At 28.6% G+C, this 13456-nt stretch overlaps 1 protein-coding gene across 3 annotated transcripts in view; it reads left to right on the plus strand.

The window, feature by feature from the left end:
- The window catches only part of LOC136071887 (leucine-rich repeat protein soc-2 homolog), a 63463-nt gene extending 60562 nt beyond the window's left edge, over positions 1–2901 (plus strand). For all 3 annotated transcript variants that reach the window (XM_065797504.1, XM_065797505.1, XM_065797503.1), the window contains exons 21-22: positions 1957–2126; positions 2201–2901. In XM_065797504.1, the coding sequence (XP_065653576.1) occupies positions 1957–2126; positions 2201–2251 (221 nt within the window). In that variant the 3' untranslated portion in view covers positions 2252–2901. The remainder of the gene's footprint in view (positions 1–1956; positions 2127–2200) is intronic.
- Positions 2902–13456: the final 10555 nt, after the last annotated feature.

Below are 13456 nucleotides of genomic sequence, written 5' to 3' on the forward strand. Positions count from 1 at the left end.
CTTTTACAGATTTTAATATTTTAAAATATTTAATAAGTAAAGTTAGGAATAGTTATAATATTATAAGGTAAATGAGGTCGAAAAGTTCAATTTCAAGAAAGTAAATTGTAATAGATACACAATTGGATCCAGATCCAGTATCAGTAATTTCCACAAGTTACATTTTATGGGTAAATTTTGTTATTATTAAAGTTAGAATAGAATAATTATTCCTTTCAAGCTGCAGTAGAAGTCCTGCACTCTCTTTTCATTCATTTAGCTTAGTGGTAAAATTATCAGGAATATTAATATAATGTAATAATTACATTCACTAATTGCTATTAATAATTGCAATATTTACCATCCAATCAATAGCTAAGTTAGCATCTGCTAAGATTGCTTCTCTTTATTGATATTTTCTTACTCCCGATACCATTCTCTTTTATATTGTTGTCATGTTTAGCTTTTTTTTTCTAATAATGGTTTTTCCTTTTTAGAAAAGGTCGGAAAATGCATTATAAATGTATTTAAACTGCTTTAACTGCAAATCTTAAGTGACCAACTTGTCATTGGTTGCATTACATTTTCTCTATAAATACTATCATGGCTGCTGCTTAATAAGGATTTGCTTCTTGTTTCCTCAACCAAAACTTAATCTTGCATGGCTCATCATTCAACAAGTTGCACCCTTTTACTATAACTGTTTCTTCTTGCTTGAAAATCTTTTATTTATTTTTTATAAAGTCAGCTTTCCTGGCCTATACTTGAATAGTTTGCAGATTTTTTGAATTATTTTGTATTTTAAGTATTTTGTCAACTGTTTTCTTTTTTCAACTATTTTCTTTCTCTTTTATTTTTTTTAACTCTCTTCCTTTCTTAATGTTAAAAAGCAGATTTTAGCAGAGTGTTGCTATAGTTACTCAATTTTTATTTTTGTCTTTAAAGTTAATGTTTGAACTTTCTTTTTTTAGAGATTCACTTATCTTTTTTTTCTCTCTAGTAAGCTTACATACTAATACATTTCTTCAACACAACAACGAGAGATTTTTTATTAGATTTAATGAACTTAAAAATATTGATTAATTAACTCCCAACTACTGTTTTTAATATTTAAGACTTTCTCTAATTTGAAAAAGTGAAATTCATTTTTATTTAGTTTTTATTTTAGTTTTTAAGGCTTTACGTTTGAGAGATGATTTTTAATAATTTTAAATAAATTGAATTTAAGTGGTTTTTTTAAAATAAGTTCAAAGTTTTATAATTAAACAATTCACTGCATAATTTATGTTATTAATTAAACAATTCACTACATAATTTATGTTATTTATTAAACAATTCACTAAATTCTGTTGCAGTCAAGCAAAAATTTTATAATGTAAAAAAATGTTTTTTTAAACTTTAAGTTTAATCTCAAACCAATGTTTTTATTATTAGGTACAGCAGTGGCAGATCCAGGAATGTGTGTGTGTGGGGGGGGGGGGGTGATTTTTAGATTCTGGAGGAGGGGGGTTGGATCCATACCCCCTTTCTTCCTTTCCCCATCCCTTCCCCCTGGATCTGTCACTGAGGTACAGTTATGTATATTTTCCTCTTTTTTTTTTATTTTTGGCTTTTTCTATTTTTGTCATTAAAAAAACTTTTATACATCACGTAGTTGAAGTTCCTAAAAGATTTCCGGTTTTACATAAGGATTAGACATAAGGTTTTACATAACCTTTTACGTAAGGATTCTAAGTTCAAAGTTTGTATTTATTGTACTTGAATGTCCTGATATTCTGCGAGAGCTAATGGACACTAATGACCTGGAGTAAATAGTGGTTTGTGACTTTCAAAACTTAAGTTCTATTTGTGACTTCGTTCGTATATATCATTAATTTACTACTGTTTGCAATAACATCTCGGACATTAAATTAACCATAAAAAACATTACTTGTAATCTGAAAATTGAGTTATTAACTATTTATCTTATTGTTTCAGGAGCTCTGGAATCACTAGAGCAACTTTTTCTCAACGATAATAAAAACTTGCACGCACTTCCTCATACACTTGTACTTTGTCAAAATTTGACTATTATGAATATTGATGCTTGTCCATTATCATCACTTCCTCAAGAAATTGTTGCTAACGGGCCTTCGGTTGTGATTCAAGTAAGCATTCATATTGTGATTATCTCTTTTATATAAAAAGATTTAGTTTTTTGTATTTGTTTAATTGATTTTAGTATTTGCGCTTTGAAGGACCATACAATGGAAACAGCACTTTACCTACTTGATTTTAACTTTTTCATATACGGGTGTAAAGTAAGTTCACTTCATTGTGTGCAAGAGAGTATCCTGTGCCTACTTGTCGACGCGATAGTTAACATTGCTGTTTTATTATAAAAAAATGAAGAATTTTTTGAAATATTCATTTTAATTATATTTCATTTTTACGTCGCTCATACTCTTTTTTTTTTAATTATTTAATTTTGGCATAAAAACGATTCCGTGTGATCTTTGTAATATGTAAATTATGATTGGATGCTATAGTTTTGATTATGTGTCAAACATAATTTAATTATGATAAGTGCATAATTTAGCTATGCTTGGTGTATAATTAAATTATAATTAGTACATAATTAAATTATGATTGAATGCTATTTGCATAATTATAGGTCATATTTTGTATGTTGTATAATAAAATTTTTATAGTCAATTTTTGTACTTGCAATTTTTAAATCAGTTTTCGAGCAATTTTTTAAAACGATTTATATAATGTTAGCCACTAAATTGCATGTTCATGGTTTGTTGGACCTTTAGTGTATGGCTTATTTAAAACATGTTTAAAATGGTCTAATTGTTAAAATGGTTATAAAATGTAAAAATTATTTAGTCCTATATTTATTTTTACAAAACTGTAAAAAGAATTTATCTTTTAGGATGACTTTTTGTTGTATTTTCTATACACGTCAAATGTATATTTATATATAAACCCCCTCCTAACAACTTTTTATAAGCATTTTCAGAAGAGCTCCTAGAAGAGGTAAAGAAGACATTTATGACGATCAGTAACTTTGAGACTTGAAAAATTGTTTAAAAAATTAAACGTGTTTAAATTTGCCCTAAAAAGGAATGTGTTTAAAAATTGAAAATTTTGTTTTATTATCTTTTATAGTATCAGTTAAATGAGTAATAATAACAGCTATTTGACGAAAACCTTACATGGGGAAATCACATTACAACTCTATGTAACAAAATCTCAAAAAATATTAGAATAATATACAAAGCAAGAAACTTTGTTAAAAAATATAATTTAGTTCAACTTAATTACTCATTTATCCATTGCTATATTAACTATGCAAATATTGCTTGGGGTAACAGATTACTTGCACATCTTGCATGTGTAATTAATTTTAAAGATCGTTATACTCATGCAAATCCTCTCTTAACTGAAATGAATGTTCTTAATTTATACCAACAAAAGATCTTTATCCTGTTGACACTGACGTAGGCATGGTAGAGAGTATTCTAAGATTAACATACATTTATGAAGTATATTTTGAAACTCTTTTATATATTTGATTAAAAATTAAAATCGATAGAATTTTTCCTTCATCAATAATAATATTCGATACATTGCGTATTTTGTAATAAAATCTTAGTTCTTTTTTAGACAGACTAGTGCACGAGTGATTAGAATATTTGTTTAAAGCGATTTCACCTTAAGTTTTCAAAAACTCTTCACTCGATTATGCTATTTCTTGATTAACTAATTATAAGTAAATATACGTTAATTATTTTTTCTATATTATTTGAATGTTACTGATATCGGATAAAAGCTTATCTAATGCATTTATCAAAGCATCAACACTAAATTTGCTTTCGGAATCTCGGAACGGCTATTTACCTGAAATATCGTCATAATAAATGTTTTTTCTTAGAGCTCTTGAAGTTATTTAATTTCGGTTCTAATTTTAAAAATAAGGTTTTTTTTTTTCTTTTCGTTACATTTTAAATAAGTATTTCGTTACAATATTTAAAATACAAATATATAATAATCGGTCTGGTCGTCGAGTACGAATACATAATAATTCGGTCTGGTCGTCGAGTACCGCTAATAAAAAATCGTGCTAAAATTTATAAGATATTTACAAGATAAATAATAAGTTAAAGAAGTAAGAAACTTTCTTTAAAAGTATACAGTATCGGACAAAACGAGTGCAACCAAATAATGCTAATTTAGTTTCTTTATATAAAAGTGCTGCATTTTTTCAATTTAGAGAAATAACTATGTAACTGTTTAGAGACAAAGTTCTTCAAGTTTTATTCATCACAAAGTTCATTATTTGTATACGAAAATTAATAAATTAATCAAAAGTATTAAAAAAAGTTGATTTCCTTCTGGACAAAACAAGTGCAACTCGACAAAATGTTGACCAAGCTGTATTTCGCTATTAATATTTCGTGACGAATCCTTTGTAGTTGATCACAGCCTTGCATCTTCGAGGCATAGATTCGATCAGGTGATCAATGAAACTTTGTGGAATCGCTGCCCAGGCCTTTTGGATTTGTTCAAACAGTTGGTCCTTATTACGAACACCTTCACAATTAATTCTGCGGTTGACGATCTCGCACAGGTTCTCGATAGGGTTGAGATCCGGAGATTAAGGCGGCCAATCCATCACCGATAGGTGGTTGTCTTGAAACCACTGCTTGACTACTTTTGCAGTGTGTTTCGGATCGTTGTCTTGCTGAAAAACCCATTTTATTAACATATTCCATTCAGCATGAGGTAACATAACATCGTTCAGGATATTTTTATACATGAAACGGTCCATTATTCCATCGTTTCGGTGTATTGGACCTAGACCGTTAGCAGAAAAACACCCCCAGACCATTACATTGCCTCCACCATGCTTCAAGGTCTTATGGCAGTAACGTAAATCGATGCGTTTTTCGGCCGGTCGACGTACACGGCAAATGCCATCGCTCCCAATGATGTTGAACTTCGATTCATCACTGAACAGTTCTCAATTTCTGCACATTCTAGTTAATATGAGATGTAGCAAACAGGAGTCTTTTCTTCTGGTTTTTTAGTGAAATCAGCGGTTTCTTTGCAAGGCGTCGAGAAAACAATCCGGCTTCAACAGCACGTCGTCTGATTGTTCGGTCCGATACAGTTAGCTCTAATTGCTTTTGTATCAACTGATAATATCCAGGGATCCTTCTTGACGGATCTGACGATCATAGAATCCTCTCTAGAAGTGGTGGAACGCGGTCTTCCACCTTTGTTATCTGCTGCCAACTTCCCCGTAGAACGGTATTTGGAACAAATATCTACAAATAAATATATACAAAACTTCCGTGACGTTGACACGAACCAGACTTCTGGAAGCTTCTGCATGGTTCTGGAAACTTCTGGATACTTTCTTTAATTATTAAAAAAACTTCCGTGACGTTGACACGGACCAGACTTAAGAAAATGAAACAAACCAAAAAAGTTGCACTTGTTTTCTCCGCTGCAAAATGGCACTTGTCAACGAAATTCTGTCTGTGTGCTGTCACCTGTCAGCTGATTGCTCATGTCATGGCATGCTATGACTCCAGACTCTTGAACTGTTTGCTGTGGTAGTATAGTTCGTTTCGTTTTTAAGACATGTAAAATTAGGAACACTTTTTAGCATTGTTCGATGTTGGTTGCAAATGTTTTGTCCAATACTGTAGATACTTAAAGATAAACGAAAAATTGAAAACAAAAAAATAAGTAAAATAAAATATTCCTTTATAAATAAAGAACCACTTAGTTTTATCAATGTTAAGAGATAATATGCTAGTCTTAAATCAGTCATTTTGATTAACTCACTTGATTAATCATTTTGATTAACTCGATACTCACGTAATTAGTATTAAATCTCGAGAATTTCTCGAGAAAAAGTCATCATTTTTATTTCTCAATTCTCGAGAAATTGAATAAAAATTCTCGAGAAAAAAATTAAAATTATTATTTGCTTTAATGATTAATCTAATTCAGACTATAGTTCTACGTTCTTTGCATGTGCGTAAGCCAAATGCTGCGCAAGGTTTTTTTTTTCTTTCTGGTTTTTTATTTTTTTACATTAAATACTAATAAATACTATGGTAGCAAGAGTTTTCAATTAATAATTTATTGCAATATTTTATATTTTATATAAGAAAAGAACGATTGAGTTTTTTAAGAAATTTATGATTTGTCTGATTCTTTCAAACGATCTTACAAAAAGTTATCTGTTTTTTATTTTATTTATTTGTAATAGTTTTTATAGAAAAAATGAGCAACAACGAAAAGGGCAAGACTTACAAAGATGTTAAGTCAAACTTTAAAATAAACAACGAGGCACATTGCAATTTATGTATAAGAAAATTATTATGCAAAGGTTCAGCAACGATTGGTATGCGGAGACATCTTGAAAATGTCCACAAATACACTCGCGATATTAGAAAGTTCTACGTCTTATCAAAATAAACGGAATAAAGTTGAAAATCTAACTAATCAAACTATTTTAAAACTTGTAAAACGACCTACCCTGGCTGAATTGATTTCTAAATTGGCTGCTGAGGATGGTATATCGTTCAATAAAATTACTAAAAGTGAATTTATACGGCAAAGTATGACCGCCAGGGGATTCAGATTACCGCAAAATCCTTCTGAGGTGAGACAATTAATGATGGAATTTTACCATAGCAAGAAAAAGAGATAGTACAGATTATTTAGAAACTAAAGGACAAAGAAAGAAAGTTCAGCGTATCTTTTGACGAATGGACAAGCGTTAAAAATCGTAGATTCATGGGTGTTCATTTATACAGAAGTAATGAAAATAATTCATTTAACCTTGGTTTAATTTTTTTCGAAGGAAGTTGTAAATCAGAAATAACTTTGGAAATACTGTCGCAAAAATTAGAAGATTTTGGTCTATCTTTACAAGAAGATAATGTAGCTGTTATGAGTGATGGTGCTGCGGTTATAAAGAAATTTGGTAGATTATCACCTAATTATGCTACAATCATTGAAAAATGATGTTCTACAAAAATATATAAAAGACCAAGCACAAAAAGAATTGGCTTTGCTACTAGACTGTAAAACACGCTGGAATACTATTGAATTAATGGTGAAACGGTCTCTTTAAAATTAAAAACTGTGGAAATGGTGTTAAGTGAATTAAATTTAAACCACTTGTGGAAAGATAATTACATACAAATGGCCGAAGTTCTATTAGCTGTATTAGAACCAACACGAATAACTGTAGAAGCTTTAAGTCGAGCAGATGCAACATTATTAAAATTTAAAGCCTTAAAATTTTTATTCAATAAATTAGAGGAAGAATGTAGAAAAAACCAAATAAGTAGAGAATTTTTAAACAATATCAAAGAAGAAATAAGTAAAAGGAGAAATGATAATGTTGTATCTTTATACAAATTTTTACATAACCCAACAAATGATGAAAAATATGCTTCTTCTTTTTTTTAATCTTCATCAAAAAATGATATTTATAAAATTGCTAGAAAAACATACTACTGATTGTATGGGTCATCCGATTCCGAAGAAGATCTAACAGAAGAAACGTCCACTAGCAGCAATGTCAACACTGAGCTATCACTTGAAGAACAACTAAATTAAGCTATAACAAATACTACAAAAGAAATTATGCCACGCCACCGTTGTAATAATGATAACCAGGATCTTTATCAGACACTTAAAAAAGAATGCAGCATATTCCAAACAACTGGAATAAGGTCACAAAATTTAGAAAATCTAAAAGTTGCATTATCTACAATAAAACCAACTTCAACGCACATTACTTCAAAAACAATAAATATTACTTCAAAACCAATAAATAAAAATTATTACTTATGTGCTTATAATTTGTCTAACTGCTGGTTTTGTTTCGCATTTTTGTATTAGTATTTTTTCTTTCATAAATTAACTAATAAATAACAATAAAAAATTTGTCACGCTTGTATATTTTAGAGTATAACTTTTTTTCGTCATATTTTTATACCATTTTTTTCTTATATTAATTGATTTTTATATTTGTTACTCCGCTGTTTTTTTAATCCAATGTTTGTCCATATACATTTTATGTACATAAATTATATTAAAATTTAAAGAAAATTACGATTTTGACATTTCTCAAAATTTCTTGAGAATTCCCGAGAAGCTCATTCTCAATTTTTTATTTCTCGAGAATTAAAAAACATCGAGAAATCTTAGACACTTCACGTAATGAAATAGAGTAGGAATGCTTTTGTGTGACAAATAAATTAGTGTCATCTTCAAACATAATTGTTATTATATCCGACACTTTGTATAGATCATTAATATAAATAAGGATAAGGAGAGGTCCTAATATGGATCCTTGAGAAACTCCAGATGAAATTTTTAATAAATTTGATGAAAATGTTTCATCGGCCTAAAAAAACTGTTTACGATTAGTTAAATAACTTTTCAACCATTTTAAAACATTGCTTGTTATGCCATAATATTTTATTTTTTCAGCAAGAATTTTATAATTAATTGTATCAAACGTTTTCGCTAAATTAATGAATATTCCCACTGTGAATTTAGAATTTTTAAATGAGTCTGATATACTTCTTGTAAGCTGAATAATAGGATGCTCTGTTGAATTATTTTTTTTGAAACCATATTGCATGTTAAATAAAAATTTGTTTGCTAAAAGGTGATGTATATTCTGTTTTACAAAACTCTTTCTAAAATTTTAGAAAAAACAGAGAGGATGGAAATTAGACGATAGTGTTTAACATGAGTTTTTTCTCCTTCTTTAAATATATAGGAATAATTTTTGCTATTTTAAATCATCAGAAAAAATACCCTGATTAATAGAGTATTTAAAAATTTGAAAAAGTATGTCTTTTAAAACGTTAAAACAGCTTATAACAATATTCTCATTGACATCATCAGGACCAACTGCTTTATTTGACTTTAACAATTTAAAAGCATTATCAAACTCTTCAAAAGATAAATCCAAAAAGTTTAGATACGAGTTTAGAGGGTAATATGTTACCTTTATTAATTTTTTAGGGTTTGGAATTTTTTCGGCTAGGTTTGGTCATACAGATACAAAATATTTATTAAACTCGGAAGAAATTGTTTTTTGATCAAGAAAAAAATTATCATCTATTTAACTGAGGGCTAAAATTGCAACTTTTTTTTAATTAACCATTAATTTCGTTTATTAGTTGCCAAATGCGTTTTGAGTTAAATTTGTATTTTCAAGTAAATCAGTTTAGTTTATTTTTTTTGAATTTTTCATTTGGCGTTCAAATAATCTTACGTAATTTTTATAAATGGTCTTAGTTGTTTTTGATATATTTTGTTTTAAATATACGATATAAAATTTTTATTTATTTTTAGAAGATTTTAGAATACCCTTAGGGCAATTCCACATCAAATCACCCAATCCATTAAACCATGTGTCTTCCTTTTGTGTTATATTTTGACACATTATTCCTAATTATAAAAAAATATTGCGTGCAAAATTTCAGCTAAAAAAGTTTAGCGGTTGACAAGATATTGCAATTTTAATACTGACCTGGTTTCCCAAAATGACCCGGTTTTCATAACACTCTGAAAAAACATTTTCCTTAAAATAATAAGAAATAAAAATGGCAAAAACATGAAAATGAACATATATAATGTTTTTTTAATGCTGAATTCAATAAATGTACTTAAAATGCTCAAATATAAAAAGAACATGCATAAAAATTAATAAAACAACTAGTTTCTATAAACCAACTTTGGGGCCCAATATCTCAAAATACCCCCGTCAAAAAAAATTTTTTTTTGCTGTTAATATTTTCAGCTGTTTATAATCTTACTAGGCACAAAAAATCTAACTGGAAAAACAACTAAAACATACGGAACTTTAATTTCAAAGATGTATTACTTTTTCAAGAAATTCCCAAAAAATATTTGTAAATAAAATAAAGTTAATCGTAATTTAAAAAGTTACTTAAATATACAAGATTTGTAAAGGTATCAAAGATGAAAGTTATTTTGACTGTGTTTGTAATAGTTTACAATATTGCTCCCATTTTACTTGTACTTCCTCTATTTCAGCATTTTTAAACACATAGTTTCTACCAGAACTAGAGCAAGCTTGTGGAACAGATAGTTTTTTCAATATGTTGGTGTTTGGAATAAAACAGTAGTCGTCTCTTTCAGGACAGTTAAAACAGATTGATGGACCATTTGGATGAAGAAACTTAACTTTAGCATCAACTTCTTCTAAGTTGGTTTTAGTTACAATGCCGATCCACCACTTATCATCACAGACTACAGCGACATAACAACCTAAAGTGACAGTATCAAGTTGAGATATGTCTTGTTTTTTTTTAAGATTGTGGATTATTGTATAATTAGTGTCTGTACTACACCTCTTTGCCCCAACCTTTTTATCTCCAAGATGTATAAATTGATTAAAGCTACGAATACCAGGTAGAGTTGTTACATCAGTGTACCTTTCTTTTTGCTCTTCACGTTGCAATTGTAAATCCAATCCCTTTATGTAAATGAAGTTAACAACTATGATTTTATCAATACAAAATTCATACATAGCTTCTGATGTGAGAATTTGGTTTCTGTACGGTCGTTTTAAACTTTCTTGTGCTGTTAATCTTTTTACAGTACCACCAATCCCATCGCATGGTGACTTTCCGTGGGACGTGGCAAAAAAGTTCCATTCAATTTTAAGGCAAAATTCGCTCTCTAGTTGACATAGATTGTAAAAGCTTTTACAATTTTTGTACTGTCCTGCGCAACCATCAGTGAATAAATGTAATTTGGACAGATTGGAAAATTTTATTTTTAATATTGGTATGATTAGTTGGAATATTTTGTACACATAAGTTACATCATGTATAATGTCATCTGAAATAAAACAGTAAGAAATATGTTTCAGTTCACCTTTATCATCTTTATAGTATATGGCTAATGAATGTAAAGAACATTATTGGGTGTTCCAATGATAGCTCTGTATTTCATCTTGGACAACAAAAGCATAATTTTCAGCAAAGTCGCCAGTAATGATAATGTTTGATTGATCCATATATTGTTTCAGTTGGTTAAGGTACTGTTATTGAGAGTGAGCAATAAAAGAATGAGCTTGTAGCTTTTCAAAACAAGATGCTAATAGTTCAACAAACGTTGGAACATCAGCTGTTAAACTTAATAGTGTTGCACGGTCAGTAGTTTGCCATTGCTTGTAGTGTATCTCAAAATCATCTTCGTATTCTCCAAAAATCTCATACAAATATTTGGTGAGGGGTTCTTTACCAAGACAATCATCACACTGTGCAAGCATGCATTCTTTGTTTTCTACTGAGCAAACGGTTTTTGAAAGTAAGTCCTTATACTTTAGTCCAATATTTAAAGCACCACTTTGGTCTAAGTGAAGCAAATTTTGAGTAACTTATTTGTATTTCTGGATTGTTTTCTTTGTATAATAAATATAGTTCCTTTAAATTACACAAAAGCAGTTTTTTTTGTTTATCGACGTTCTTTTGAATGCTAACATAATCTTTTTTTCCAGGCATAGTTCTACATAAATCACTTGAATCATAAAAAAGTTTAACAGAATCTTCTATTTCTTTTTGTAAGACTTTCCCTTTATACAAAGGTGAGATCCTTTTTTATTAAAAAGTTGTCTAGCCTTTTTTGCTTGGTATTCTATAACTGCAAAGTTATTTTGTACTTCTAATATTGACCAACTTGGGGGTGCCAGTGTTAGAAGTTGAACAATAGTTCTTTTGTCAGAGCATAGAATTTTTTCTTTTAGCTAGCTCATAATTTCATCAAAGTTTTCAGCCTTCTTTTTAATGTCATTTGGTTCATAACACAGTTTTGAGGGAACATTGAATTGACTTTCAGTTTTTCTAGTAAGGTTACTTACCATTTCGTTGATGCGCGCAACTTTTCGCTTTCCTTCTGAGAGTATATGTTTTGATGACTTTGAATGAGATTTTAGAGGAGATATATTAAAATTTTCAAGTTCTTCATTGATCTGATGTCTTTTTGATTTGAATGATGATATTAGAAAATCTTCATCTTGTTCACCCTGACTTTGCTTCTCTTCTTTAAGATCTGCTTTTTTGGCAATCTTTTGCTTACAGGGTTTGCAAAGTTTCTTCCCAGGAGCAATATTTAAGCTACTTCTCATCATGTCTTGTGACTCATTTATCGTAACTACTCTAAGATTTTCTAAAAGTAATTGAATTGTATATATAATTGCATATAGCTTTATGTATTTTGTATATAGTATAATTGTATGTATAGTTGTATATACCTTATCTGCACAATTGTTTAAAACATTGTTTATGTTTTGGAAAACACAAATTAAAAAAAAAAAAATATTAAAATACTTAAATTCCACTTTTACTTACTTGTAATTTTCTTTGTATGTTTTTTGAATAGATCACAGCATGCTTTCTGCTATATAGGATACATTTTCAAATAATTTGTAGCATGTTTTTCACATAATGTTGTTAAGTTTGATAGTTCAATGTTACAGCGTAATGATATAGCTATTTTTTCTTCGTTGCTTAAAGTTCCAATAACATCTTGTTGGCCTTTGCATGCATCTGATGTCATTAACCCAATAGAACACATCTTATAATAAACTACTTTGTATAAATGTATTTCCTAAAAAAAAGAGAATTCTCCTACTTAATTAAAAGAATTCTCCTACTTAAATAAAAGAATTTTCCTACTTAATTTTTAGTGAAAAAAAAAATTTAATATAGAAATAATTCAAACCTTTTCAGAATCCCACTGTTGTATAATTTTTTACACTGATAGATATTGTTAATTTTCTTTATAGATATATTTATATATATATACAATTTATATATATATCAAATTGTTAATTTGTTAAAATTTAAATAAAATTTACGAATGCTGTTTTTTAACTGAACTTTTTATAAAATAGTTATTATAAACTTTTACAAAAGTTGTCAAAATTTTAAAAACAAATGCACATCCATATCACACTAATTCAGTTTTTATATAAAACAAAACAGGATGTTTTTTTCAGTAGTTAAGTTCAAATAACTAAGTTATCATATAATTAAGACTTCCTTAAATATAACAAAATTGTTGTTTCTTTTTAAGGAGTCTTTTAACTAAATATAATATTTTACAGAATTCTATTTGAAAGTTTTTTAAAATAGCTTATTGAAATTTTGATACATCTTTGAAATTAAAGTTTCGTATGTTTCAGTCGTTTTTCCAGTTTTTGTGCCTAGTAAGATTATAAACAGCTAAAAATATTAACAGCAAAAAAAATTTTTTTTTGATGGGGGTGATTTGAGATATTGGGCCCCAAAGTTGTTTTATAGAAACTAGTTGTTTTATTAATTTTTATGCATGTTCCTTTTATATTTTAGCATTTTAAGTACATTTATTAAATTAAGCATCAAAAAAACATTATATATGTTTATTTTCATGT

This window comes from Hydra vulgaris, chromosome 05 (genome assembly GCF_038396675.1).
Source record: "Hydra vulgaris chromosome 05, alternate assembly HydraT2T_AEP".
In the NCBI taxonomy this organism is placed as follows: domain Eukaryota; kingdom Metazoa; phylum Cnidaria; class Hydrozoa; order Anthoathecata; family Hydridae; genus Hydra; species Hydra vulgaris.